Source organism: Nothoprocta perdicaria, unplaced genomic scaffold (assembly GCF_003342845.1).
Source record: "Nothoprocta perdicaria isolate Ctin4 unplaced genomic scaffold, notPer1 scaffold_168, whole genome shotgun sequence".
Lineage (NCBI taxonomy): Eukaryota > Metazoa > Chordata > Aves > Tinamiformes > Tinamidae > Nothoprocta > Nothoprocta perdicaria.
The window spans coordinates 88,911-113,748 of NW_020454849.1; the positions used below are offsets into that span (position 1 = coordinate 88,911).

The 24,838-nt window shown below is 37.2% G+C and overlaps 1 protein-coding gene across 1 annotated transcript; it reads right to left on the reverse strand.

Moving 5' to 3' along the window:
• Positions 1–5,370: 5,370 nt before the first annotated feature.
• Positions 5,371–23,183, reverse strand: ANXA1 (annexin A1). The gene is made up of 13 exons (XM_026035827.1): positions 23,134–23,183; positions 19,947–20,025; positions 17,686–17,779; positions 16,834–16,928; positions 15,115–15,228; positions 14,407–14,497; positions 13,580–13,659; positions 12,681–12,737; positions 11,334–11,427; positions 10,643–10,738; positions 9,443–9,501; positions 8,542–8,664; positions 5,371–6,091 (listed from the first exon to the last, which is right to left on the reverse strand). The coding sequence occupies exons 2-13, from the start codon at positions 20,010–20,012 to the stop codon at positions 6,032–6,034; spliced, it is 1,029 nt and encodes a 342-aa protein (XP_025891612.1). The 5' UTR covers positions 20,013–20,025; positions 23,134–23,183; the 3' UTR covers positions 5,371–6,031.
• Between the last annotated feature and the right edge of the window lie 1,655 nt (positions 23,184–24,838).

Consider the following 24,838-nt stretch of genomic DNA (forward strand, 5'->3'; position numbering starts at 1 on the left):
AAGCCTCTTCCACAAGTATCAACAGCTACATCTAGTGGCCACAGTCAGTGCCGATATTTTATGCCATAACTGAAGAGACGGGAGAAGTACCTTGTATTCTGCATTGAGGGAAAAGGTAAAAATATTCTCCCTCGTGAACCTATGTAATTAATAGCTTCGGCAGTATTTCAGTGAAACAACTTCATTTTTGTTTGAGTTTATTTTTTGCAAACCATTCCTCGGAGATCAAAGTCTCCTTTCTACATTTTGAGTCATGTGTTTCATACACTATATTTGTGCATTTATTTTTCTTACTGCTAAGATATTAAAACTAGGCATAAATGAAATTAATTTGAAATGATAAATTCCATATACTAAGATTTAGAGTTGATTGAGTGAAATTATATGTCTGAGTGATTTCCCAGGTTTTTATATCTGCATTTGATTTAAATAAATAAATAAAAAGATCAATTTTCTTCCCAGGCCTGGCTGAAGTACAAGACTTTAACAAGATTTCCTGTTTSCTATGAGGCAAAGTACTTCTGAGACAGTGCAGAAGTTAACAGCATTTCCTTCAATCAGGTAGAAGTAAAATTGATACATTTCAGGTAATACTACATGATGAAAATTTCAGATAATAACACAAAAAATCTCCCTCCCTGCTCAATATTTTCTGAAGAACAGGACGGTATCCATAAAATAAAATAAAATAAAATAAAATAAAATAAAATAAAATAAAATAAAATAAAATAAAATAAAATAAAATGTGTTTGTCTGTATCATTTATCCTTAGAATAAAGAATCTGGAAATAAATCAGTAATAACTTATAAATGAGAAGCATTTATTTCTTGAATATTCCACAGTACTTGAAATTTTAATAAAAAAATGAATTTAAATATATATAAAAATCTAAAAAATAAACCTAATTATCTACATCATCAAACAAGAATAACTCCACAAAAAAAATGTGAGTTTACTATCCAACCAGTTTCATTTTGCATATAAAACAACAAAAGCAAATCTACACATCAGTTGGGCTTGCTGAAGTCTGGCATAATCTGTTATGAGGCTTATAAGAAATACAGTCACTTAGTAAAGTCAAGAAGGCAGGACTGAGGAGCTTGAAATAGGCACAGCAAATTGAATTGAAGATGTTAAGTTACTGTTAATAAAGTTACTCAAGTGCACATTAGACAGTAATTCACACAAGTGTTCAGGAATCTTATGTTAGGATCACAGCAAACCATTCAATGACAATCTTCACATGCTATTATCAAAGAACCAAGAAGATTTAATTCTTGACTCAGTTTATTCAGACACGTCCAGAAACATCCCAATCCATTGATGTTTAAAGAATAGCAATGAAAATGACACTAAATATGGTGATGAATATTCTCCAGGTATGGTGAATGACAAAGTTTAATAATATCTGAACTCCTTACAGTCTGTGTGCTTAATCTGTCTACATTTGTACTGCTGAACAATAAAATTAACAAATTGGAGAAGCAAAAAACTGAAAAAGTAAAGCCCTGATCAAAGAGGTTTGTGGGTAACTTGTCAAAACAGAAGCATATAATGTTGGGAAAAAGCAACAGAAAATATACAGCCCAAGTCACCTTTGGAATTAAGATTAAATGAGTGAGTTTCACTTCCAAAACTACTTGATGTCTCTTCTCCTTAACCTCAGCAAATTYATGTGGCTGGTGAGTTGCATCATCTTGCCCTAATGGTTACCTGCTTTAATGATAACTATTAGAAGCACACTCTGGCTCTCTTATTCCCATTGCAGTCCAAATGTCATGAAAAATAATCTCCTGATTAGCTCTGCTCAGAACATTCTTTGTATCATAGGAGACAGAAAGACAGATCATTGGGTTAGTGAGTCTCTATTACAAGAGTGTGGTTTGACAGATATTAGCACTTTTCATGTAGTAAAGTAGCATTACACCAATATACATCTGGTGTGCACCTTCCTGTATATTTCACGGTAGTTCTCAGCCTCAGTGCTCTGAGAAACTTCCATCTGTATCTGTTTTAAGAACTCATTCCTTACTGCTAACTTGCTTTTTCCTCCTTCTTTCCTGCTGACGCCAGAACTTTATAAAACAGAGATACTGAAAAGGTTAAGATCCATTGTCCATAATCTTTACCGCTTCAATTCTTACCACTGAGACTGCCTGTAACAAAATAGATAAGGTGTCCATCTGACTGAGGCTGAATTTCAGCTGTAATATGCCTTTTCCTAGTCCTTGTTCTTAATTTACTCACGAGGTGGCACCAGAGCTCTGGAAACGCCAGCAGCCTTTTGGTAGCTTCCTATGTATATCATTTGTTTCATCAGGACAAAGCCAAAAGGATCACAAAAGCATTCACTTTTTTTTTTCTTTTTTTTTCTTTTTTTGGGGGGAGGCAGGGAGCTTGTTTTTGTTTTTGTTTTTGTTTTTGTTTTTCTTTTTCTTTTTCTTTTTCTTTACCAGAACCATTTAAAAACAATGAAGAAAGAATTAGTTCTGTTTGACAGGATGTCTTCTAGCTTATAGCTCCTTTCTTCTCCTTCATAAGTTTTAAGTGGCTGGATGGCCCTCCTTCCTTGTAGCTGGAAGATAGCAGGTCTAAGACTCCCATAGAGAACTAATAAAAAATAAGCCACTATACTTCAATCCTAGTATAAGTATTTTCCTTTGATTGTGTCCAAAACATGACATGTTCTATACCTGTTCAAACTTGATTGAAGTATTTGTTAATTTTAAACACTATTTCTGACCTCAGAGGCGGGATTATGAAATACAAACATGTACTGTATTTTATTATAATAGTGGTGAAAATTCCAGTATGCCAACAAAGCCCAAGCAAGCCTCCACCCTCAGAATCTCAGTACTGTGTAACTAACTGTGTAACAGCCCAAATGCATTCAAATGTGAGGTGAAAATTTGCTTGTATTTGAAAGAAATTTAAAAATACTTTAAAAGATCATTTCCTTTCTCTCATTTTAACTTGTCCTGGCACTTACTACCTGTGACTGATTAGGAGATAGCTGCAGAAAATGCACAAATAGGCCTCCTTGGTAGATATCTGGAGACACATAAATAAAGATTAACACAAGTTTCACACATCCTGTTGAATGGACCCATTAGAAACTTGTATTTTGAACACACCTGCAATGTTTTGGCCTTCTCTAAGCAAGAAGGTTAAACCAAGTAAGATCCAAATGGCTTTTGTTCACTTGACCTGGGCAGTAATGCAGCTRCTATTACAAATATTCTGATTGGAATAGCTTATTTTTAGAGTTTCACTTACACCTCTTTGCTGATGGTCTTAATAGAAAAATCTGCTTGTCTGCCTACTTCTCTCCCTGCATTTGGGGCAGCATAGCCCCAAAGGGCAAGGATGATCCTTCCCAATGTCAAGAAGCTAGTAGGTGCTGCTACAACGGCACCTCATAAATTTTAAGTTTACAAATAGCCTTCTCTTCCACACACACTAAACTGATATTCTTAAATCCTGTTTTTTTCATTATTTGAAGATGTTTCTGGACTGTAATGGTTGTCTGCAAATCCCCTCTAGCATTAAGGAGCGGCATAAACATATCATACATTAAAAATACTTGTGAAATGGACATGGAGGCAGACCTCATTTGCTCTTTGAATAACATTTTGAAAACTATCAATCTTTCCTAGAACATAGGTTTATGTGAATGTTGTACCCTCTTTATACAGCATCACATAAAGGGCTAGGAAGACATACTGGACTGTGGTGGCAGCAAACCTTTGATTCCACACCTCTGTGCACACTTCTAGCAATACTTCCTCTTCAGTGCAAGCGCGTTTGTAATGGGACAGTGATGGCCATAAGCAGAAAAAGAAACAAACATTTTAGTTAAGATGGAGCAATTCTTGGCTCTAGGGAGCAGACATGAAATTCTAGCAGGGTATTTTGAAATTAGGAGAGCTGTTAGGAATGCAGTAATGTACTGTATTCATTTTCTTCTATTGCTCAGTCCTGCCAAACAACCGTTTTTTCCTATCATCAATATGCTACACTTCACAACTCCTGTAAATGGGAAGTCCAGATACTCCCTYGTTTGCATTTCAAAGTTTAATAGGTAGGACTTTCAAAGCGAACATGATGTCACTGAGCCAATGTTTAAGACTACAAAGAAGTCAAAGGAGTGTCCACTTCAAGTAAATACTGTTTTTGGAACATTCTTAAAACTTTAATTGGAAATACTTTTTTAAAGATGTTTTTCCCAAGCTGCATTCTCGTATTTGTTGACTTCCCCACTGAACATAATTTTCAAAATTGTTCTCTGTGTTGATGAAAACAGGTTCTTTCCCTTTGCACAACTACAGCACCTCTGGATTTCACAATCACTACGAAAGTTCAAGCAAGAAGTGTTTCCCTCCTATGCCTCACAAAGTACTTATTATAACTGAAGTAATGAAGAGCATTCAAAGAGTATGAGTCTGAAGTCCAAAACTTCAGTCCAGACTGACTTGTCCAAAAGTCAGTCAACATTATAGGTGGTATCTTAAAACTCACTGATCAAAGTTCCTTCATTTTTGTTAGGCTGTTACAAATGGCCAAAGTGTTATCAAAGCACACATGATACTTAAAATTATTGGTAGAAGATCAAGAAGAAACCACAGTTGCAATTAATAATTTGTACTATATGTTTTGTTCATTASTGAAAAAGGAAGAAAGAAGATGCTGCCAAAAAAGAAAAAAAAAAAAATGCTGATGATCTTCATTCCAAATTCGAGTCATCCCTGTCAACTAACCATTTCTAACAACCAAACAACAAACCAAACTTTCCTACTCATTATTCAATGRTTTAGGGTACTCATGTATTGAATTCTCCAAGCATCTGCCTTTTAATATTTTTTTTTTACTATTGTTAGCGTCACACTACAAGCTTAAAGAGCTTTTTTTTGGGGGGGCTACAGCTGAAGCTTGATCAAACAGTCCCACAATCTACTTTGGTCTGAATCTCTCTCTTACACTTAACCCTTTGAGGATAGCATGGATTCCTAATAGAGTAAATTGTGATAGCCTGAGAAAAAATATCTTTTGGGTGTAGCGGCAGATTTAACAAAAATAATCCATGATAAGCTTCAATTTCCCTATAGTTTAGCATGTTATTGCTCAAACAAGCATCTGGTGAACCTCATTATAAAGATCATCAACTTTTGCTCGTAAAATGCTTGGTGAGAAATGCTGAATCCCACCAGTGCCTTTGGAGTCTCTAATTAGTTTGTTCTATCATAACAGCAAGAGCAACATTATGCAAAAACATTTACCAAAAATCAGAGAAAATACTCTTCTCCATTTTGGAGATCCTAATAAAAAAAACTTGCAACCCATCAAAAATAAAGACAAGATCGAATATGCTCTATTTTTCAATTCATTTTATTACTATTTACACAGCATAGCAAGCCTCTTTATTCTGTAATTTAAACAATAACAAAAAAGCAGAGGTTATCATTAGCTTTTTTTTTTTTTTAAAGATATTCATAAAGTATTTACTAAGACGTTATCTTCGGCTATTTTTTAATCCTTGGTTTTCATGCACCTTAGCTGAAATAAATGGAAAAATAATATGGATAGAAAATAATAAAATGGAAAGGTTCAGCCATATTGCATAAATTTGTTACATTATTTATTTATTATACTAATCATTTGTTGATGTTTCTCCCCTGAACTGTATGCAGACAACGTAGTATTAAATGCAGAAAAGTGCCATATTATTAAGTCTCACACTGGTTAATTTATTTTTCAATATTAATTTGCTTTACTTGGATGAAAACTTTGCAATTGCATGATTAATCAAGCAAACAGAAATATGAGAGCTTTCCTTGGCTTTCGATAAATAATGGTATAAATTCATGCCATACAGAATAAAAATCCCCAAAAATACATTCCAGGTTACAGGTTTTCCAGGTAACATATGTGGACTAAGTACCACTCCAGAGAAACCTTGATGTGTATAGCTCATATTTTGCTTATAGACAGCTAAGGCAAAGATAAAAATCATCAGTAACAGGGAGTGAATTGTTAGTTTTCCTTCCCACATAGAGCCACAAGGATGTTTTCATAATCTCCTTTGAGTTCATCCTGCAGAAAAGTAAAAAGGAAATACAGTTGTTAAGGTAGTGATGTCAAGTGAAAATTTTTTTAGGTATTCAGCACACACATGCTAAACATCAATGCTTTACCTTGATAATACGAATTTTATTCAAAGACTGACCTCAAACTGAGTACCTTCACTGAGGTTGGACTACCACAGCACAAACATGTCCGGATTGGAGCCAAGGTACACAAGCGTAACAACAACAACAGGCTGACAACTGCCTGTTGCAGTTACAACAGTAACTGACAGGCCTTATTGCACAAAGAGAAGCAAAAATGACTTCTGACCAGGAGCTTATGTTCTCCTTCAGTAAAACAAAAATGCTTCTCTTGATCTGTGATGTCCAAAGCTCATTAATTATAGAACACTATACAGAATCAAAGAACAGGTTAGATGGAGGGAACCTGCAGAAATCATCTGCTCCAGTCCCCTTCCCGAGCAGGGTAACATGCACACATTATATTTATCATCTCAAACAGTGGTTAAGATGATATTGGATTCATCACAGAACTACTTCTTCAGCTGAATGTTTGCTTAAATTTGAATCTACTTTGCAGAGACTCAAGAATTACATAGCATAGCCAAGTAGGGCTTCAAGCCATTTGGAAACAAATATCACTTTGGACCAAGATAGTATGAATGTAATTATACATCAAATGCCAGTTTCCCTACAGTCATGAGGAAAGAATATAAATTGCCTTTCMTACTTAACTGGAAAAGTAGCAAACACTACCAAAAACAAGTAGTTTGTTTTAGTGCATGTGGGCAGTACATTTCTGCTCCACTCAAGACTTTTTCTTTAGAGTTTCTTTAGAGTCTACTAGTTTCCACAAAGCTTTACATATTTAGGCTTCTAACTGAGTACCAGTGGTTTAATTTGTCTCAGAAAATACAGTGGTATTATTGTTCGTGTAACGTTTCATAGAATCATAGAMTGCTTAAGGTGGGAAGGGACCTCAGAGGTCATCKAGTCCAACCCCCCTGAACACACACGGTCACCCAGAGCAYGGGGCACAGGGCTGCATCCAAGCGGGTTTTAAAGATCTCCAAAGAAGGAGAMTCYACAACCTCTCTGGGCAGCCTGTGCCAGGGCTCTGKCMCCCTCACTSTCAARAASTGTTTYCTYAAGTTCCTGTGGAACTTTTGGTGCCTCAGCTTGTGGTCRTTTCCTCTAGTCCTATTACTGKCCACCACTGAAAAGAGGCCAACCCCTCCTTCTCACTGCCTCCCTTGAGGTATTTATACACGCTGATCAGGTCCCCCCTCAGCCTCCTCTTCTCCAGGCTGAACAGGCCCAGCTCTCTCAGCCCTTGCTCACARKYCAGATGTTCCAGGCCTCTSATCATCCTKGTAGCCCTGTGCTGGACTCTCTCCAGCAGCTCCACATCCCTCTTGTACTKGGGAGCCCAGAACTGGACACAGTCTCCASATGTGGCCTCCCCAGGGCTGTGTATAGGGGGACGATCCCCTCCTTCGACCTGCTGGAGACACTCTTCTTAATGCACCTCWGGATCCCGTTGGTCTTCTTGGCCACCAGGGCACACTGCTGCCTCATGGTCAACTTGTCGTCCACCATGACGCAGAGGTCCCTCTCTGCGGGGATGCTCTCCAGCAGGTCAACCCCTAATCTGTCCTGGTATCCGGGGTTATTCCTCCCCAAGAGCAGGGTCCTGCACTTGCCCCTGTTGAACCTCATGAGGTTTCTCACTGCCCAGTCATCCAGTCTGTCCAGGTCCCTCTGGATGGCAGCACAGCCCTCAGGGCTATCAGCTACTCCTCCCAGTTYGGTATCATCAKCAAACTTGCTGAGGGAGCACTCCAGCCCTTCATCCAGGTCRTTAATKAATAAGTTGAACAGGACCGGACCGAGGACCGACCCCTGGGGGACACTGCTAACTACAGGTCTCCAACTGGACTCCGCACCATTGACAACCACTCTCTGCACCCTGCCACTGAGCCAATTCCTAATCCACCTCCCCATCCACTCATCTATTCCCCATTTAAATGACTAGGAAAGCAGAACAAATAACTTTAAATTTAAAAGGTATTTTCATGAGTGCTTCAGAAAGCCAAGGACACCAAATATCTTCCACAGAGATATGCAATCTCCCCCTCTCCTGCCAATGTACCATATGCCTATCAAACATAGGCATTAGGGCAATGAGCGGTCTCCAAAAAACACTTGGCCTCTACTATGAGATGACATCTTGATATATATATCATGGACAGCTAATTGCTGTAGGTTTTGTGAGAAAAACAATCTCCCCAAAATATAATGCTTTACCAGCATATGGATCACTGAGAACATTATAGCTACAATGAGCTATTTGGAATGAACTCATAACTGAAGATCAGAAGAGACAACAAACACCTTACTGGCCCTCCTGAATCATCTAGTTGTTGTTGTTGTTAGTTTACCTAAGAGAAAACCTACCATAATGGCTTGGCAGAGAGAAATGCCATACAGTTTCTTGTAGTAGCCTTTGATCTCATGCATGTCCACCTCAGAGCGTGAAACCATGATTCTGATGAGTGTTTTGTGCCGTGTCCCAGAACCCTGTTAAAAGCAAAAAATGAGACAACTTATGTGACGGAAATGTCAACTTAAATCAAGGTTGTGTGTGTTTTAATCCATCACTGTGATCTGTGGAAGTAGAGTGCAGACCCGATTCCCTTACTTTCTCTGCTCCTTTCCATGTCCCTTTCTGCTCCACATCAACAAAATCACTAATCAATGAATTACTCTACCAGGTGTGCACCTATAATTTCCTTCTACTACATTTTTCCAGGAATGACTCAAGTCCTTCTCTCCACTTGTCTGACATCAAAGACAACCTGCACTTCACTGTTTTTTGCTTTTGTTTTTTTTTTTTAAGACTACAAGGAACTCCTTTTTCTTAATGATATCTTGCTTTTCATGCCTTGCTCCTAACCAAGTCAAAGACGCTACATAAATTCATATTTGCTATCATGGTGAAATGTTCTAGCTTTATGAGTTCAGACTGCATCACTCAACTCATTTTCCAAATTTGYCCCAGGGACCTCAAACCTCTGGTCAAAGACTAGGCTCATTTGCAGTCCCTCCATCCCCAGTCCTGGAATTGCTTTCTCATTAATTTATCATTAGTAATTTTGTGGATTCATAAAGAAAACAAAAAGTTAAAATCGCATCTCAGACACTCAAACCGGTCTCAAAGAAAGGAAGTAAAAAAGTAGGATAAATATACTGTATATATATTTTTTGTCACAAGAAGAGCTTGACAGTGTTTTTGCCCGGGTTGTTTAATTTACAAAGCACCCCTGGCCGACAAACGGAAGCTCTTGGTCTAAGTTACCTTCATCGCCAAGTGGAGTTTTTCAGCAAAGAAAGCAGGCTTGCTTGTGGCACATTTCACTGAAACGAAACAGTGAGATAAGGTTACATCTGACCTTTACATGTAATGTAATTACATGTTACATGTAATAAGTAAGAAAAGACAAAAGTCTGGAGAGCTGGCACTTTGAAAGCAGTCTTTGTACACCTACCAGTACCTTCTATTTATTTACTTTTTTTACCTATTTTCAAAATACGAGTGAAGTGACAGTTACTTTGACCATTCTGTTGATTCTGAAAGCAATTCAGTCAAGGAAGAATATTCTCTTTACAGTAAAGACAGGACTGTATTCCACAGCCAGAGTTAAGAAAGATGCTGCAAGACTTTGCAGAAACAAAGAATTTGTTGACTCTAAAGCAGTGCTGGGAGTTATGATCTAATGTTTGGTAAAACAAATTATATTAACTACTTCCCATCTATCTATGATATTCAAAGGGATGTTATAGACTCATTTTTGTATCCAAAGTATGCCTACTGAAGTTTTATTTGGACTGCATTATCCATAACTATGCTTTCACATGTCAGCAGTGTTCAGGCACTCCCAAATGCATTAATAGGTACAACAATCTGTCACTGGGTCCTCTACCCTGGTCTTTCCCCCAATAATTCCACGTGTCTACTTTGTTATTATTTATATTGTTCATGGACAACAGTAATGCTGAAGATCTTAATATACAGGTTTACCATGAACAAGAATACKTTCTTGAATAAAACTCCAGAAGAGAAATTGTCACAATTTTATTCATCATGTTTCATAAAYGTTTTGAAAAACAAAAATTTAGAGGAGGACTTATTACAGTTTCATTTCTTGAGGATATGTCCAAAAACCATAGAATTTTTAACAGTTCCTGTRCTGGCAGGTCTATTTCACAGTTACTTTCAGCAGCAATCCTCTTCTGTCTATGACATGCCTATTCTCCTTTGAAGATCCTTCTACATATCAGAAGAAATAATTCTCTTCGTTCATCCCCTCAACATGACTTTAGCTAACGCATTTAAATCACTGTTCAGATTTTCCCTGATTAGACTTTATCTAATAAACTTCTCAAGAGAATTGAATAAAAACAGGATGGTTTCCTATTAGACAGAGCATGAAGAAATAAAAAGTCTTTTCTGAAAGTCAATATATATTTGGGGTTACTATCTGCAGAAACCACTTACCAAGGGCAGTAAGACAGTTCTCAATATCACCCTTCAGCTCCAAATCCAGTACCTTGTTCATGTCATGCTGGCTGTATTTAGTGTACTTCTGAAAGACTAAATACAGGAAGAAAATTCAGTGAATATTGATGAATATACAGTATTTGCCTCTTCCTTTTTCTGCCATTGCTTCTGCAGTTATACACACAGAGGATTGGCTGTAGACCATATTTCTCATTTTCCTCAGCAAGTACAACATTAAGAGAGGATTTATGGTATGCTTGGGGGCAGGCTAAGACAGTGGAAATTCAACAAGATTCATACTCCTGTTGGTAAGGGAAGGGCAGTTCAGTGTCTCCACAGCAGCCTATGTTGGTGAGTATCCCACCCCCAATCAAGACAAATTGGTTGGGAAACATATATGACTCCAGCCTGAAGAACCCTGCTCCCTTGGCTTTTTGATACTAGATTTGGGATGTTCTGCAGCAATAGGTGTAATAAAAACTTAAGTGATATTGCTCATCACTGCTATGGAGAGGACATGTTAAGCTGCCAATTACATCCTTAGACCAGCAAGCACATTTCCAAGTACTTGAGAGCTTGGCAGCAGATGCATTCTGGGAATCTACATTATTTCTCAGTAAATGAAATGTTTGAAGAGGCCACATATGCAATACAACTCCTGTTAGGCACAAAGTTTCATCAAACCTACCCCTTCGAAGATGGGGGTAGCTTCTTGTTGTAAGAAGAGTAACAAACACATTAATGTCAGTTCCCTTTCTTTTCTCTCCAGCTTCATATAAGGCCTGTTATAAAGAAAAGAAGTTAGTGAGTTATTAATACTGTGAAAACTAAACAGAAATATTGAAGTTCTGTAGCTACCATCCAAAGATAGGCAATTGTCTGTCTGCAGTGAATTATAGTCCTCCATAAAAACTACAAAATGATACAAAATTCTACACTGCCTCAGACTAACTCTAGCCCTATCAAGTAAAACTTCATATATCACTTATGGCATAACAGTATCTAGACAGCATGATACACGTACAAATGCTATTTTCAGACTTATTTAGAATCAGCATCTAGTTCTTTGGGGTATATTACTTCTTTAAATGAAGACAGTTTTCATGCATCATGATACACCATGCTCTGTGTGGGTGTGTAGGGTTGGCAGGCTTTCTGCAGACAAAGCAAACTTTCTGCAGACAAGACAAATTAACAAACAAAATCAAATGGACAAACGTGAAAGAAAAGCCTACATGCCAAGCAGTCCAGGATACTTTTTCCCAGTATCAGCAATAAAGCCCTTTGGACAAGGGAAACTTTACTGAACTTCAGTGCACTGATTTATTGTTTCTCAGTCCTAGGTCTGAAGACAAAATCTAAACTTATGTAGCAAAAAGAAGAACAATATTGCTCAGTAAGCATTTTTTTTGTAGTAGGATTAAAAAAAAGTCAACACAGATTTGAGCTGCAATAGCAATGCAAGGTTTTAAAGTAAAAATTTAGAACAGACTGCTAAGCTTTACCAAGATTTCAACAAAAAGCTACACTAATAGAAGAAGAAATAAGAAACAGTTGTTTTAGAATCATTTAAAAATTCCTGTGATGTGCAGCCAATAATTATGAAAAGTACACCACTGAAAAACAACAGTTACATCTGCTACACTGTAGAGTTCAGACTAGTCAAGCTATGGTAGCTGGTTCTTTACACCCATGAATACAACTTCATCCCTCAGTTGGAGAACTATACTTTTTTCATCACGAAACTTCGTACCTAACCTGTACTTCCTACGRTCTGCAGTTTTTACATGGTAGAAAATATCTTGCAGAAACCTTTCTGGAAMTAGACATAAAGATTTCCTTTAGTGACGCTTATGCAAATCTGGTAAAACATTATCCCTCAGAAAAAAAAAAAAATTATATAATGTAAAATTCTTTGTTAGAATCTGCACAGCAACAGATAAAAGTATGTGAAAAAAAACATTCACAGCCAGGARCAGCTTGTAATTGCTAGTAGGTGAAATGCAGAAACTGCAGGGCACCAAATTGATCTTACCCTGGCATCGTTGTCAGCAAGCTCATCATTCACATAAGGATCTTCACTTCGATCACCCTAAGCAAATAAACAAATGACAATTCACCATTTTTCATGATCGTTCAGTTAACCAAAATCCAGTATGCTTAAGTTCTAGCCTGCTATTCTGGTATATGCTTTAAAATTGCATAACCTTAGCAGCCACAGTTTCGGTCAATTCTTAGAACAAAGCTGAAGCATTTTCATCAATTAGAGCTCACATTAAGGCCATCAGTACCTATTTTCTGAAAGAGCACATTAGGAATTATTGTTATTCACTCACTCCCTGATAAACTTTATAGTGAGCTTTGATATCATTGAAAAGCAAAGCTGCAAATCAGTAATATAAAAATGTGCTTATCAAAACAATACATTACAAGCATACAAGCTTCACACAGGTGAAGCTCAACAATCACAAAATCCAAAATTCACTATATTTCCAAAGAATCTTTTTATAGCAGCTCTCATGGTTAAACCAAACTGCAGCTTTTCCTCACCAACTCACAGAGCATTTTGTTCACTTGTAAGCTCCCACTATCCCACTATACTTATATACTGGAAATATATCTTAATAGCTAACCAAAGGTTTATTTCTTTACTTCTAAGCATCWGTTTATTTCTACTTCTCTTCTAATCACTTGATATATTATTTCTATTGATTTTTCAAATGTTTGCAGTTAAGAAAAAAAAGGCTTAAAAGTAAATTTGACAAAGATCACATTTTAACACCAATTTTATATTGCATAGCACTGTAAGTAAAAAATAATGCAAGGAAAAAACATTACTTAATAAATTCTTATACATCTTTCCTTCATGTAGTGACAATGACAATATTAATYGTTACTATTGGTAATGTTAGTGTAAATGTAAACACAGCATACCTTGGCTAGAGAAACCAAAGCCTTCTGAAAGTCTCCAGATGTGTCAGAAATAATATCTTGTGTCAGATCTCTCTTCAGCACTGAAATCAAATGAAAATGGATCTATAGTGTGTTTTGAAGACATTATTCCTATCATTTCTCATTTCTTTCCTTACTTTTTTTAATTGAAAATGTTTGTTGGAGCTGCAGTTTTCCTTGTTTCTCTCATGTAGTTTTTAAAGAATGAGATTTAATTAGGGAACATWAAGTGATTGTATTAAACGCTAGAAAAGTGACAGATTTCAGATTTATATTTTAGTTACTTTAAAGAATTTCACCCTCTAGTTCCTGCAACTAATGTCATCTGTATAGTAATACACTAGAATTCTTTTTCAAGGTCTATGAGTCCACAGGACATCAGCCAGGGCTAGGTTAGGGAGAAGAAAAGAAACTGGATTTTGCTTTCTAGAACAAACCTACATCCTGCTCCATGAAACACTGACACTTCAGAGGGAGATTATGTGCAGCGTGATCTCTTTGGATCACAAAAAGTCAGTATGGCCTCTCCTGTACCTGACCTTCCTCCTAGTCTTACGTCCTAAAATGTCTTAGTTTCTGCTATTGAGAGGTGAAGCTATGAGCATATGTCTGCTACAACACTGTGAGAAGACTTGTGAAACACATACTAGATTTTTTTTAATGCCACATATTAAGTTTAYAGATATGTATTGCTTATGGCTGTTTAAAAAAAAAGTGTTGTTTTAAAAAGAATATGACTTTCAGAACAGAGTCTGTACATTTTTTGCCAGTGCTGCATAACATTAATATTTTTTCCTTCTCTAAATTACCTTCTTTGTAGTATCTGCTGGCTTCTCTGATCTCCTTGTTGTTTCTTGAGGCCATAATCTCAATTAAAGTATCTTCATCAGTTCCAAGCCCCTGGATGAATTTTTAACAAGATTATTTAATACAGAAAGTACAAGAAAATGATGAAGAAGAATCTGATGATCCCACATGAAGAAAGAAAGAAAARTGAAAAACATTCCTGTTTTCATATATTGCTTCTATTTCCGTGGCCCTGGAATTTATCACATTGAACACACTTTCAGCCAAAGAAGTGATAAAATGACTGAGCAATCTACACAGAAGATAAGAATTTATAGTTCAAAAATACTACAAARCCCACCTCCCCATTCTCTTAATTTTTGCTTGTTTTATGGGAACCCATAACGCCATCACTTTTTACCACCACAGTAGCAAACAGTTTTCAGAAGGCAGAAAGAATTTGTTCATATAAGAGAATAGTATTTTCGGTCTATTTCCTTCAACTCTGAAATTCAGCAGAGTCTGCCATGTCTAATTCTTAAAACATGCAGTAGTGATTTATTTTACAAAATAGGAGGAAACTGAAGACATTACACAACCTTCAGAATGTAAGTCCTCTATCATTTATAGCCCCTGAAAATTATTTACTTTTCTTTAGGGAAGTTTTTTCTTAAAAAGGTGGTGTGGTTGGGGGTTGTTTGTTTGCTTTTGTGTTTTTTTTTTTTTCCAACCTTCATAGAGGCCCTTAATTCTTCAGCATCAAACTGAGCTGGAGTTTTCAGTAAAGCCACAACAACATCTTCCAGGTGACTTTTCAGAACTTTTTTCAAGGCATCTTCCAGACTCTGTGAAAGGAAGAATGAAAAGCATATTAAGCTATCAAATGGTTAAACGCTGTCATCCAGCTATGATAGAAAAATGTGTTTAACATCTGAAGAATCTTCAATATTATTCCTTTGCCTTCTAGACAGGATTGCAAAGGCCAAAGAGAGAATTGTAATTTGTCATGTTCTGTTCACTGAAGTGTTAGGTTTTGTTCAGTACCTACGCACCATGTTTTCATTCACGTATTTACAGTATGAGAAGAAAAGTCAAAAAAAGCTTCTCATTTTTTAAGATATTACTACACTGCTGTTATGATGATGATTGAGTTGCTTAAATGCATATTATTTGGAGAATTTCAGTTAATCTTTTTATTRTTTAAAGGATAGCAAAATTGGGGCATAATCTCATCCTATGCGTAACTACAAGAACTCAACAAGAGATTGGGAATGTATCTAACCTAAATCTAAGTTAAAAAAAAAAGGAAAAAGAAAAGTTTTATTGTTCTCACTATCACTGAATGCCTCAAACTACTTTTTGTTAGATCAAGTTGCAGATCTCTTCATAACCGTATGTGCCTGTAGACAGCAGCTGGAAGAGTGAGAAGGTTACTATAAAACCCTGCTTTGTCAGGGTACCTAATGCAATGAGGTTACCTCTGAAGCAAGCACAGGTCCAGAGATAGTTTTGTTCTTTTGATGGTGCACCAGACACCAGGGTATCTAATAATCTGACAGCATTAGACTTTCTCTGTCTTTGAAGTTTTATTTTAATTTAGGGCTTGATAAAATATAATTGCAAGGCTGGAGCTTCCTCTGTGGGAGAAGAGAGATGTGAAACCACAAGTGAGGTTTTCTGTACAGAAACACAGGAAATCTAGGGTAAAATGAGATATTAGACTTGTTTTCTAAGTTGGCCCTTAGAAGTCACTTAGAGTTACAAAGCAAAGAACTCCAGGGAGTCCTAGGAGTAACGGCTCAGTAACTCTGCTATGCCAACTGTGCAATTATAATTTCAATTTAGACTTACAAGTTCAACTGGAAAAAAATGTTACAGGGACATAAAACAATTGTGCAGAGCAATTACACTCTTCTTTAGAAATATTCAGTAACTTCCAAGCTCCTCAGGTCCAGAAATTAGTAGTTTTGTCACTAGAACAAATAAGCGAACTGCTCCCTGTGCATCTGTGAATGCGAAACTCAAAGATCCTGTATCTTTCCTGTCTAATTCCATATTCTATCAACAGTTAAGTGTCCACAGAGAGATGATGCAAAGACCCTTTCTTTCTCCCTCCCTTTCTCCCAGTAGACTGTCTGCCAAATGGCAGTAAGATTTCTATACGCCCAATGATCTAATAACTTAAACCTTTAGGGCATGCAAAAACCTGGAGGCTTAGAATATGAGGTTACTTTTTCTTTCAAAAAAAAATCTAATAACCACTGTAACCAAAGACTTATAACTGGCAATGAAGTTCAGGGTGCTATCTCCCTGTGACAATTTTCATAAACTACAGAAATTAATCTTGGTAGCCCTTTGTTCTAGAAACCTAAGCTTGTATGCACCACCAGACCCCTGGGAAAAGTTGATATTTCAGGTGCACATTTGGGGTGAGTTTGGAAATACTATACCTTTCCCTTCAACTGCTGATAGGCACTTTTGATCATCTGGCGCTCAGAATTTTTTCTTTTGGTTAAGATATCAATGATGGTGGCTTCATCCACACCTGTAAGTAATCAAAAATATAATGCCTAATATATTGAAAATGTTAACAAAATCATCATTTCTGTATTTTATTCTCTGGAATGTGTTACATTTTGATTGTCTGACACATTGAAGTTTAGCTAAAGGAAAAACTGTAATCATCTACAGAGTTAGTAACATAGAGAGAAAGCTGACAGATTCACCTACAACAGACACCTCTTTTTAGCACAATTTTATATAAAAGCCTTGAAGTATTTACAGAGCCAAAGCTACACTACAACATAACTGAAACAGTATTAGATGGCATATTCATTTAACCTCATCGAATCAAACTGAAAAAGGTTTCAAATTACAGTCAGTGTCCAATGTGAATTTGAGAAGCRTAACAGAAACATACACAACAGTATCAGCATACCCACTATTTCTTGCAGATTTTTCAGAAATCAAATCAAAAAACATCAGCTTGATGTGTCATAATATTATTTTGGATTATCCACAAATTAAATTACTAATCATTAATTACTCCACATCCTTCAACAAATTCAAGAAACTTAATAAAGAATTAAATTCTGTAAATGTAATATGATGTCACATTATCAAAGGGATTAGATTGTTTCCCAGCTAGGAAAAAAAAAAAAAAAAAGATGTCTTGCTAGGCTTTTAAAAGTGGTCACACCTCTCCTGCTTGCCATTGCCTCTGATATTTTATTTAGGGTTATTCTCAAATTTTCCCATGGAATCATTATAATGCAGTGGGTTAAATACTTATTTTTTCTTACCCTTTACAGTAATAGCCTTATCAAGAGCAGCTGCATCAGCTGATGGATCGAAGTTAGGGTATGACTGGATGGGGTGGCCACCTTTTGCACTTTTCTGCAGGGAGAAAAAAAAAGTTCATTCCAGAGAAAATTTATGCAAAGAAGCAGTTCTATGTACCTAAATAGACCGTCATCTACAACTGCCCGTTATATCACTATAAAGAAATGAATTCTGACTTTAGTGGCTATATATAGCTTAACAGACCCCAAATGATATATAGACTGGTTTTATCTCCTTTCACATCTCGTAAAAAGAAAGTAGCTCATATATTGTTCTGTGTCCCTGGGGCCTATTTATAAGAGTAAGTTAACTTCCACAGGAAACTACCTCCTAACTGCCACTTGAAGCAATTATATCTAAATTTAAAAGACTCTGAACACACGATTAAATCTTGCAGACACTAACAGTAAAGTGCTACTGATATCTCCACTCATCTTATGCAAATTGACTGTGCTTCACATTAAATGGCTTCTCAGCTGACTCAGATCTAAGACAACAAACACCTCCTCTAAGCATGATCCCAGGCTCGGAGAAGAGTTCATTCCTGATCCTTGGAAGAAGCGATGAACTGGTTACCTAACTTCTTTAAAGCATAAGACATAAGCAACAGTTTCTTTAATAGATACTACCTGCAGCTGCCCTTGGTGAATGCAGTCCAGGTGCTGGACACTGCCTAGGCAATGTCTACAGAAACCAGGGGGTAACTGAGGAACAATGAATGTCACTGTATTTGACACCACACCATGACAGATTATGTACCTTCAACTACGTCAACATGACAGACCATTAGGGTCTACAAGCCAGTAAAACTCTCTAACCAAAGTTCTCCTCATTACCATTGACAGTGGCTAAAACAGTTCTCCGAAAATCTAACTTATTGTGAAATATGGTAAGACCTTTTAGAATGCAACAGTGTTTAGCTAAACCTTTCTAGTATCACCTATACTTTCTGTCTCATACTAAACAACCCATAATTAGAATTACTTTTTTTAGTCTTTTATGACTGAAGTTAATTTTTTGCAAAACAAAAGATAAAATCTTAGCAGTACATGTCTCTCATACAGCATTCTGTATTTTTGTTTGTATGCTTGTAATATCCAATAGTTAAAAAGTCCTCTACCTCCACAATTTTATCACTAAGGGTTATATTGAACAAGACTGAAATCATGCGTAGTTGTTCCTTGCATACTTAAAAAAAAAAAAAAAAAAAAAAAAAAATCCCTGTGACTCAGTGAAGCGAACAGAGGAATGGGTCTCATTCAGAGCGTCAATCTCAGATCATCCAGACAAGTACTTGCATGCTAGTTTCCGTGCCAAATTCATTTAGTAGATAAATAAAAAACTGCCTGTAACTTCTATTAAATATATCATCTAGTTATATCATGACTCAGGACCCTGGGATTGCAAAGGAGAGGGGTTGTAGTGTCAAGGAATCATATAAAATACTAACAAACAAAATTTAAAAACTCCACAAAGAAAGAATATTCACTGAAATTCTGTCCTTTACTCATTTTTTTCAAGATGAAAGTTGCTTCAGAGTCTGCTGTAATTCACACTGTGCCCCTTTCCTTTTGCTGACAGACATTTCTGTATCATAATCAGCTTCCTTATCATAAAGATGTTCTGGATCCTCCTAGTGCTCTAACTCATAATTTCCCTTTACCATCAGCCTGCTCTTCATATCCCTTCCAATCGATAGCAGTACTGATGATTTGAGACGTTTTATCGCACACAGTGACTCTGTGCATGCCATCTAGTATTTAGAACTGTGGCATTAGTTCCTCCTTTACATTCCTGGGCTCCAAATCACAGCTTCCCGTACCTCAGCCTATGCATCTCCATCTTCCCTGCGGACATCATCTGAACAGGAATTACACATTCACACTCCTGTGCATCAGATTATTACTTTAATTGAATCCATCGATGACTAGACATTGAGACCAGCATTTCCACTGCAGTAACTAGCTCTGCCTAGAAACTAGTAACTAGGCACCGGGATATGTATATAAAAATACTTTTTCATCTGACACCAAAGTGTTATCAGAGACTTTTTAGACTTCATCATGTAATAAATTCTTGTTCTGATTCTAATTACAGAATTTTGCCATCATCTTTCCTTCCCTTTGAGTCTATGAAAGGAGTTTGTTGGCCTATGCATTTAAATCACCTCTAAAAGTACTTTAAAATAAGCACAATGATCTGAAAAGATTGTAATACTTACAATACATTCCTGTTCCTGGTTGTCCATGAACCATGCCTGCTTCAGAAATTCTGATACCATAGCCATKTTGATGGTTTTTCTGGGAAGAAATGTATCAAATTACAAAACATTTTTTCTTCAGGCTTCGCTTACCCCTTGCAAAGTGCTTTATCCTAAATTGTGAAATACAGAATTAGCTTCCCAAGCATYGCTCAGTTTGTGCTATTGAAAAGTGGCAACTTTTGCTTATATTTACCAATGATGTAATGTTACGTAACTGACTGCAAACATGTACACTCGTTGCTACTTTCACAAGTTTTAGATTGAAAATTAAGCATCAAACTAATTTGATTGTTTTCAAAGGTTCAGACACCTTACTGAATATCTGGTTATGTTCACAGCCAGTGATAAAAAAGTATTCACACATCATTATTTACTGAGTTCTGCGTAATTTGTTAAGATAAAAGGTACTCTCCTGTTAGATATACTCTTATCAGACTTCTATGAATAGACACTTCTTCAGACAAGAAGAAGCAGGCAGTTTCTCAACTATATCATTTCTCATGTATATTCTGCAGTTTCTACAGAAGAATGCATAGTATCTATACAGGTGAGAATTTTTGTTTTCCTTAATGAGGCCAGCTTTTCCATAAGACTTTACACACAATAGGAAAAGAGCAACAGGGCAGTGACTTGCAACTCACCACAAAATGGTAGTCAACAGGTTGTTTTGTAAAGCAAAAAAATCCATCAAAATGGATTTTTCACCAAAATACACTTTTCCATAGTCAGCTCTTAGGCCTGGTTTCATAGCTCACATATAAATAATAAAGATAATGCTGCCTGTTAATCTGAGATGTCTTTAAGGAACACCTCACATATTTAGCATAAGGAGACCAATCTCTTTGCAGTGTTAATACGTGTGTATTAATCTCACAGAAGTCTTGGACAAAGGCCTCTGTCTCCTCGTCCAGCTCCATCCCAGCTCCACCGTTCCCACTCCTCCGTAAGGGAGATCCCAGTTTCCTCCCTCTCCCCAGAAATTCCCGCTTCTCTGCCCTTCCCTCATTCTATGGGCACAAAGTTCACCTCTGTTTCATTGCAGGAAAAAATGGAAGATTGCTGTGGTCTTGGGACTGCACCTTACTAAAGGAGAGGTAAATCTGAAGGACCAGTACCAATTTCAGGCATGTATAATTGACATGCCTAGTCACAAGGAGGGATGCACACGGCTCCGGATCAGTAAGGAAGATGCAGTTCCATTGCAGCAGATGTGCCAAGAACGAGCACCCTAATTGCACTTGGGTTGACTAAGTAGTGCCCGTGGGGAGGGAAGTTGGCAGGGTCAGAACCTCACTGGCTCCTGGGATTTGGCTGCTCTTGGGGATGACTGGAGCAGAAGGCTGCTACCCTGCGCTCCAGGGGGGTCGCTAAGCCTCTAAGCCCTCGTGCCTATTCAAATTTACATTAGAGATGCAGTGAAAGAATTCTGTGTCTTAAAGAACTTATTTCTTCTGCTCTTGCAAATATAGACACTCTGGCCATTTTCCAGYAGGTTCCTCCACTTTCACCTGGCACACAAGTAAAGGTATAGTTTAAAATAAACCTAAAGTAGACAAATGCTCCTGTAAAGAGTTAAAGCCTTTGCTTATGCTGCCTTGCAAAGTTAAGAAACCAGTCTACGTGTAAAATTGCTCTTTGCCTCCTTTGTAAGAAACTATGACTAATTCAGAAAGACTGCAGGAATCTGGGGAGAAACAGCCACCCCCCTAGCAGAGTGGAGGCCTTTCCCAATGCTTTGACCCTTGCTACTCTGGAATGCAAACTGTTCATGCAAGCAAAGCCTATATTTAAAATAGATAAACTCAGAGAAAAAAATAAAATCATTCAGAAAAGGAGATAAAGAACTGCTGGCTTCCTATCACTTGTGCTCCTCAAATCTATAAACAAGGATGAGAAAAAACCTACCGAGTGATGCAAACAGAAAATAATATCAAAGAGGGTTTCTTTCTGGTTATTTCACATCACATAGCTATTTCAAAGTTCTTTGATCTAATAAAATATTTCCAGAATGTGTATCTTGCTACTTAAATTGAAATCTTTAGGCACCTCAGTTTAAAGGCTGGAAGTTAGATTTTCAGTTTCAAAAATATCATGCATTTTATCATTCCAAATTGGAATGACTGGTATTGCAATCAGAAGGACAAATTGAAGACAGAATGGACTGAAAGTCTTAGTTGTCCCTGTACAACAATTACTGCATGGATGGCACTCTCTGTAAAAAAAGCTCTGAAATTCTAGGTTTTCAAAAATTAAAACTAAGTATTAAAAATATTTAAAGACTCAAACTTTTCCACTACCTCTTCAGTTCTAGCAGCTTAAATCAAATCAAGTTAACCTGCACCATTTGTCTATCACTATTTAATCAAATAGTAGAAACATCATTGCTAATTATGGTCCTATACTGGTTATCAGAATCTTAATGTAAATTAAGAGCATATAAACATATCAGAAAAGCTTTGGGAAAAAAGTACCTTTTTTTTTTTTTTTTTTTTTTTWWACAGGAAGCCTCTGTAAGTAAAAATGAAGCATCAGAGAGGAAAATAGTCTCACCCTTGGAAAATTCAGTGGAAAGTGTTAGCAAACCAAACCTCAGATTACTCAGCCATTACTTCTGAGGCTTTGGAAAAGTTCTTAGCTATAAGCAGACTTTTGCTGTTATGTTCTCTAAAGGTTCTTGTTCCTCATTTTCTTCATTCTCATAAGCAAATACTAATCTACTGTCCCAAAGCAGGGAACGGTTGTGAAGTCGAAGCATTTTTTTTAATTACACATATAAAGCACACTTGTTTTGCAGTGACTACAGTCTTGCTGCAAAGAGACTTTTCCAGCAGTCTAYTACAAAGAGAAAAAGAAACAACAACAACAAAAAAATGGCACAGGAAAAGTCAACTCAAGTAAGAATACTTCTATTAAGTTACTTTTCCAGTTCCTTATGTGCATTAAATAAATGCAGTGTCTACCCAAGCCTTTCCACATAAATTAAGTATTTTTAACTGAGAGAATTTCTTCTGCCYACAACCAGTTTTTCTGTTGCCAACAAATCCAGCTTGCAGGAAACTGCACCAGATTACTTGAGAAACATAGCACATAACTCTTAAAAGTTTGTCAGCCTTACAGAGAGCAGCTAAGTACTACAAAAACTTACCTTTTGCCTCGCAAATGTTACTTTGCAGGACGGTACAGCCGGGAAGAAGAGAGTGGAGGTCTTGGGGTGGTTTTATAGCGCTCTGCAGAATGCCCCACCTAGCAACAAGTATTTCCACAGCCATAGCAACTGCTACAGGACACTGTCCAAAATACACAGAAACACACACACACACGCACACACACACACAAAAAAAAAAAAAAAAAAAAAAAAGGAGAAGTCATTGCAAAATCATGCCCTGGAAGAAAGCAGGGGCAGATTTCATCAGAGAATAGAGCTTATGACCATGTCATAGTAGCTTCCAGCTTCCACCAACAGGGCTGTCATTGTGGAAAATTGCCATGACTCTTTTGGGGGTCATAGGATTAAAACAGTAAAGAAACAAAAACTAAGCTTTAATTTACTACCCTGACACTTTGACACTTCTTATGCAAGTTAAAAGTGAACACATTCAGACATGTCAGTTCCCAATGAAAATAAAAGAGCTGAAAAAAGTTATCATGGGTTTTTGGCTTTATGGAGTTTGGGGAGTGCTGGCCACACGCGCCTCCCTGAGCACATCCAGTACGGCGTCGGGCGCACGTATCGTGCACATTTTGGCTGGCATAGCCTGCCCTGGGCAGAAATACCAGTCCCAGAGCAGGAAGCAAAGTGCTTGCATCTAATGGCTTGGTTTATCTGCCCAACATCGGTCTTGCTTGCTGCTGATACAGACCTCCTGCACGACACTGACAGCTGTAGAATAGAAAGAAGAAGCAGGACKGATCTCCTGCTGACAAACCTGTGTGAAATGCAACCTCTCCTACATTTCGCAATCAATAAAATGAGACAGGAGAATTAAAGATTGCAGGACAGTGTTAGAGGGGGCACTTGCAAACGCTGAGGTTGCAGCATCTCATGCATGACTGGCTCCACAAAAGGGCTATTACAATCTGGAAATAGACTTTCTCTTTTTTTCTTTTTTTTTCTCCTCCCTCCCAGTTTTTAATTGAGCTTGTGGTAAAGAAAGCAGGCTGCCACATGCTTTGCTCTTTCCTTTTAGGGAGATGGGCCAAAACAGAAGCCCCTACCGCACCAGGACAACTGCCATCTCCTGCTTGTATTACTTTTCTTCTCCCCTTCCCACTGTCACACTGTTGTTTAGCAGAAGTATTTCAGGTGATTTCAGTCAGCTGGATAACCAAAAGGGTCTGCCAGTTAATAGTGATATTGTTAGCAAGCACTCAGGTTGCACAGGGGTTTAATTATTCTGTGTGAAAATTCAGATTACTCCTGCTCTCATGACCTTCTCCATTTCAGTATGAAGTTAGCATTCTTATTTTAGCAGTTTCCAAGGCTGGGCAAAAACCGTTGCTTAAAGTCTTTTTCTGGAACTGTTTCTCCTGACTATTAATGAACATTGACTAATTACAATCCATTTACACTGAAAAGCTAATAATATGTGTGTGTCCTGGTGTTCCCAACTGAGCCTTTTGAAGTCATGAAATAACCTAGAAGGATAAGTTATGCAGATTCCAAGCTTCTAGATTAATTGCTGGCATTATCTGAATAAGGAAAATAATATTACAGGCATTTACTACAGGCCTGTAAGGACAGGAAACAGCAGGTTAGAAGTACTTTGTAAGACATTCTTTGAGGTAAACTCCTTTTAATTTGCTTTCTCAACAGTGGGTCTTCTGTGCCAGTTTCATCATCACAGTTTTCC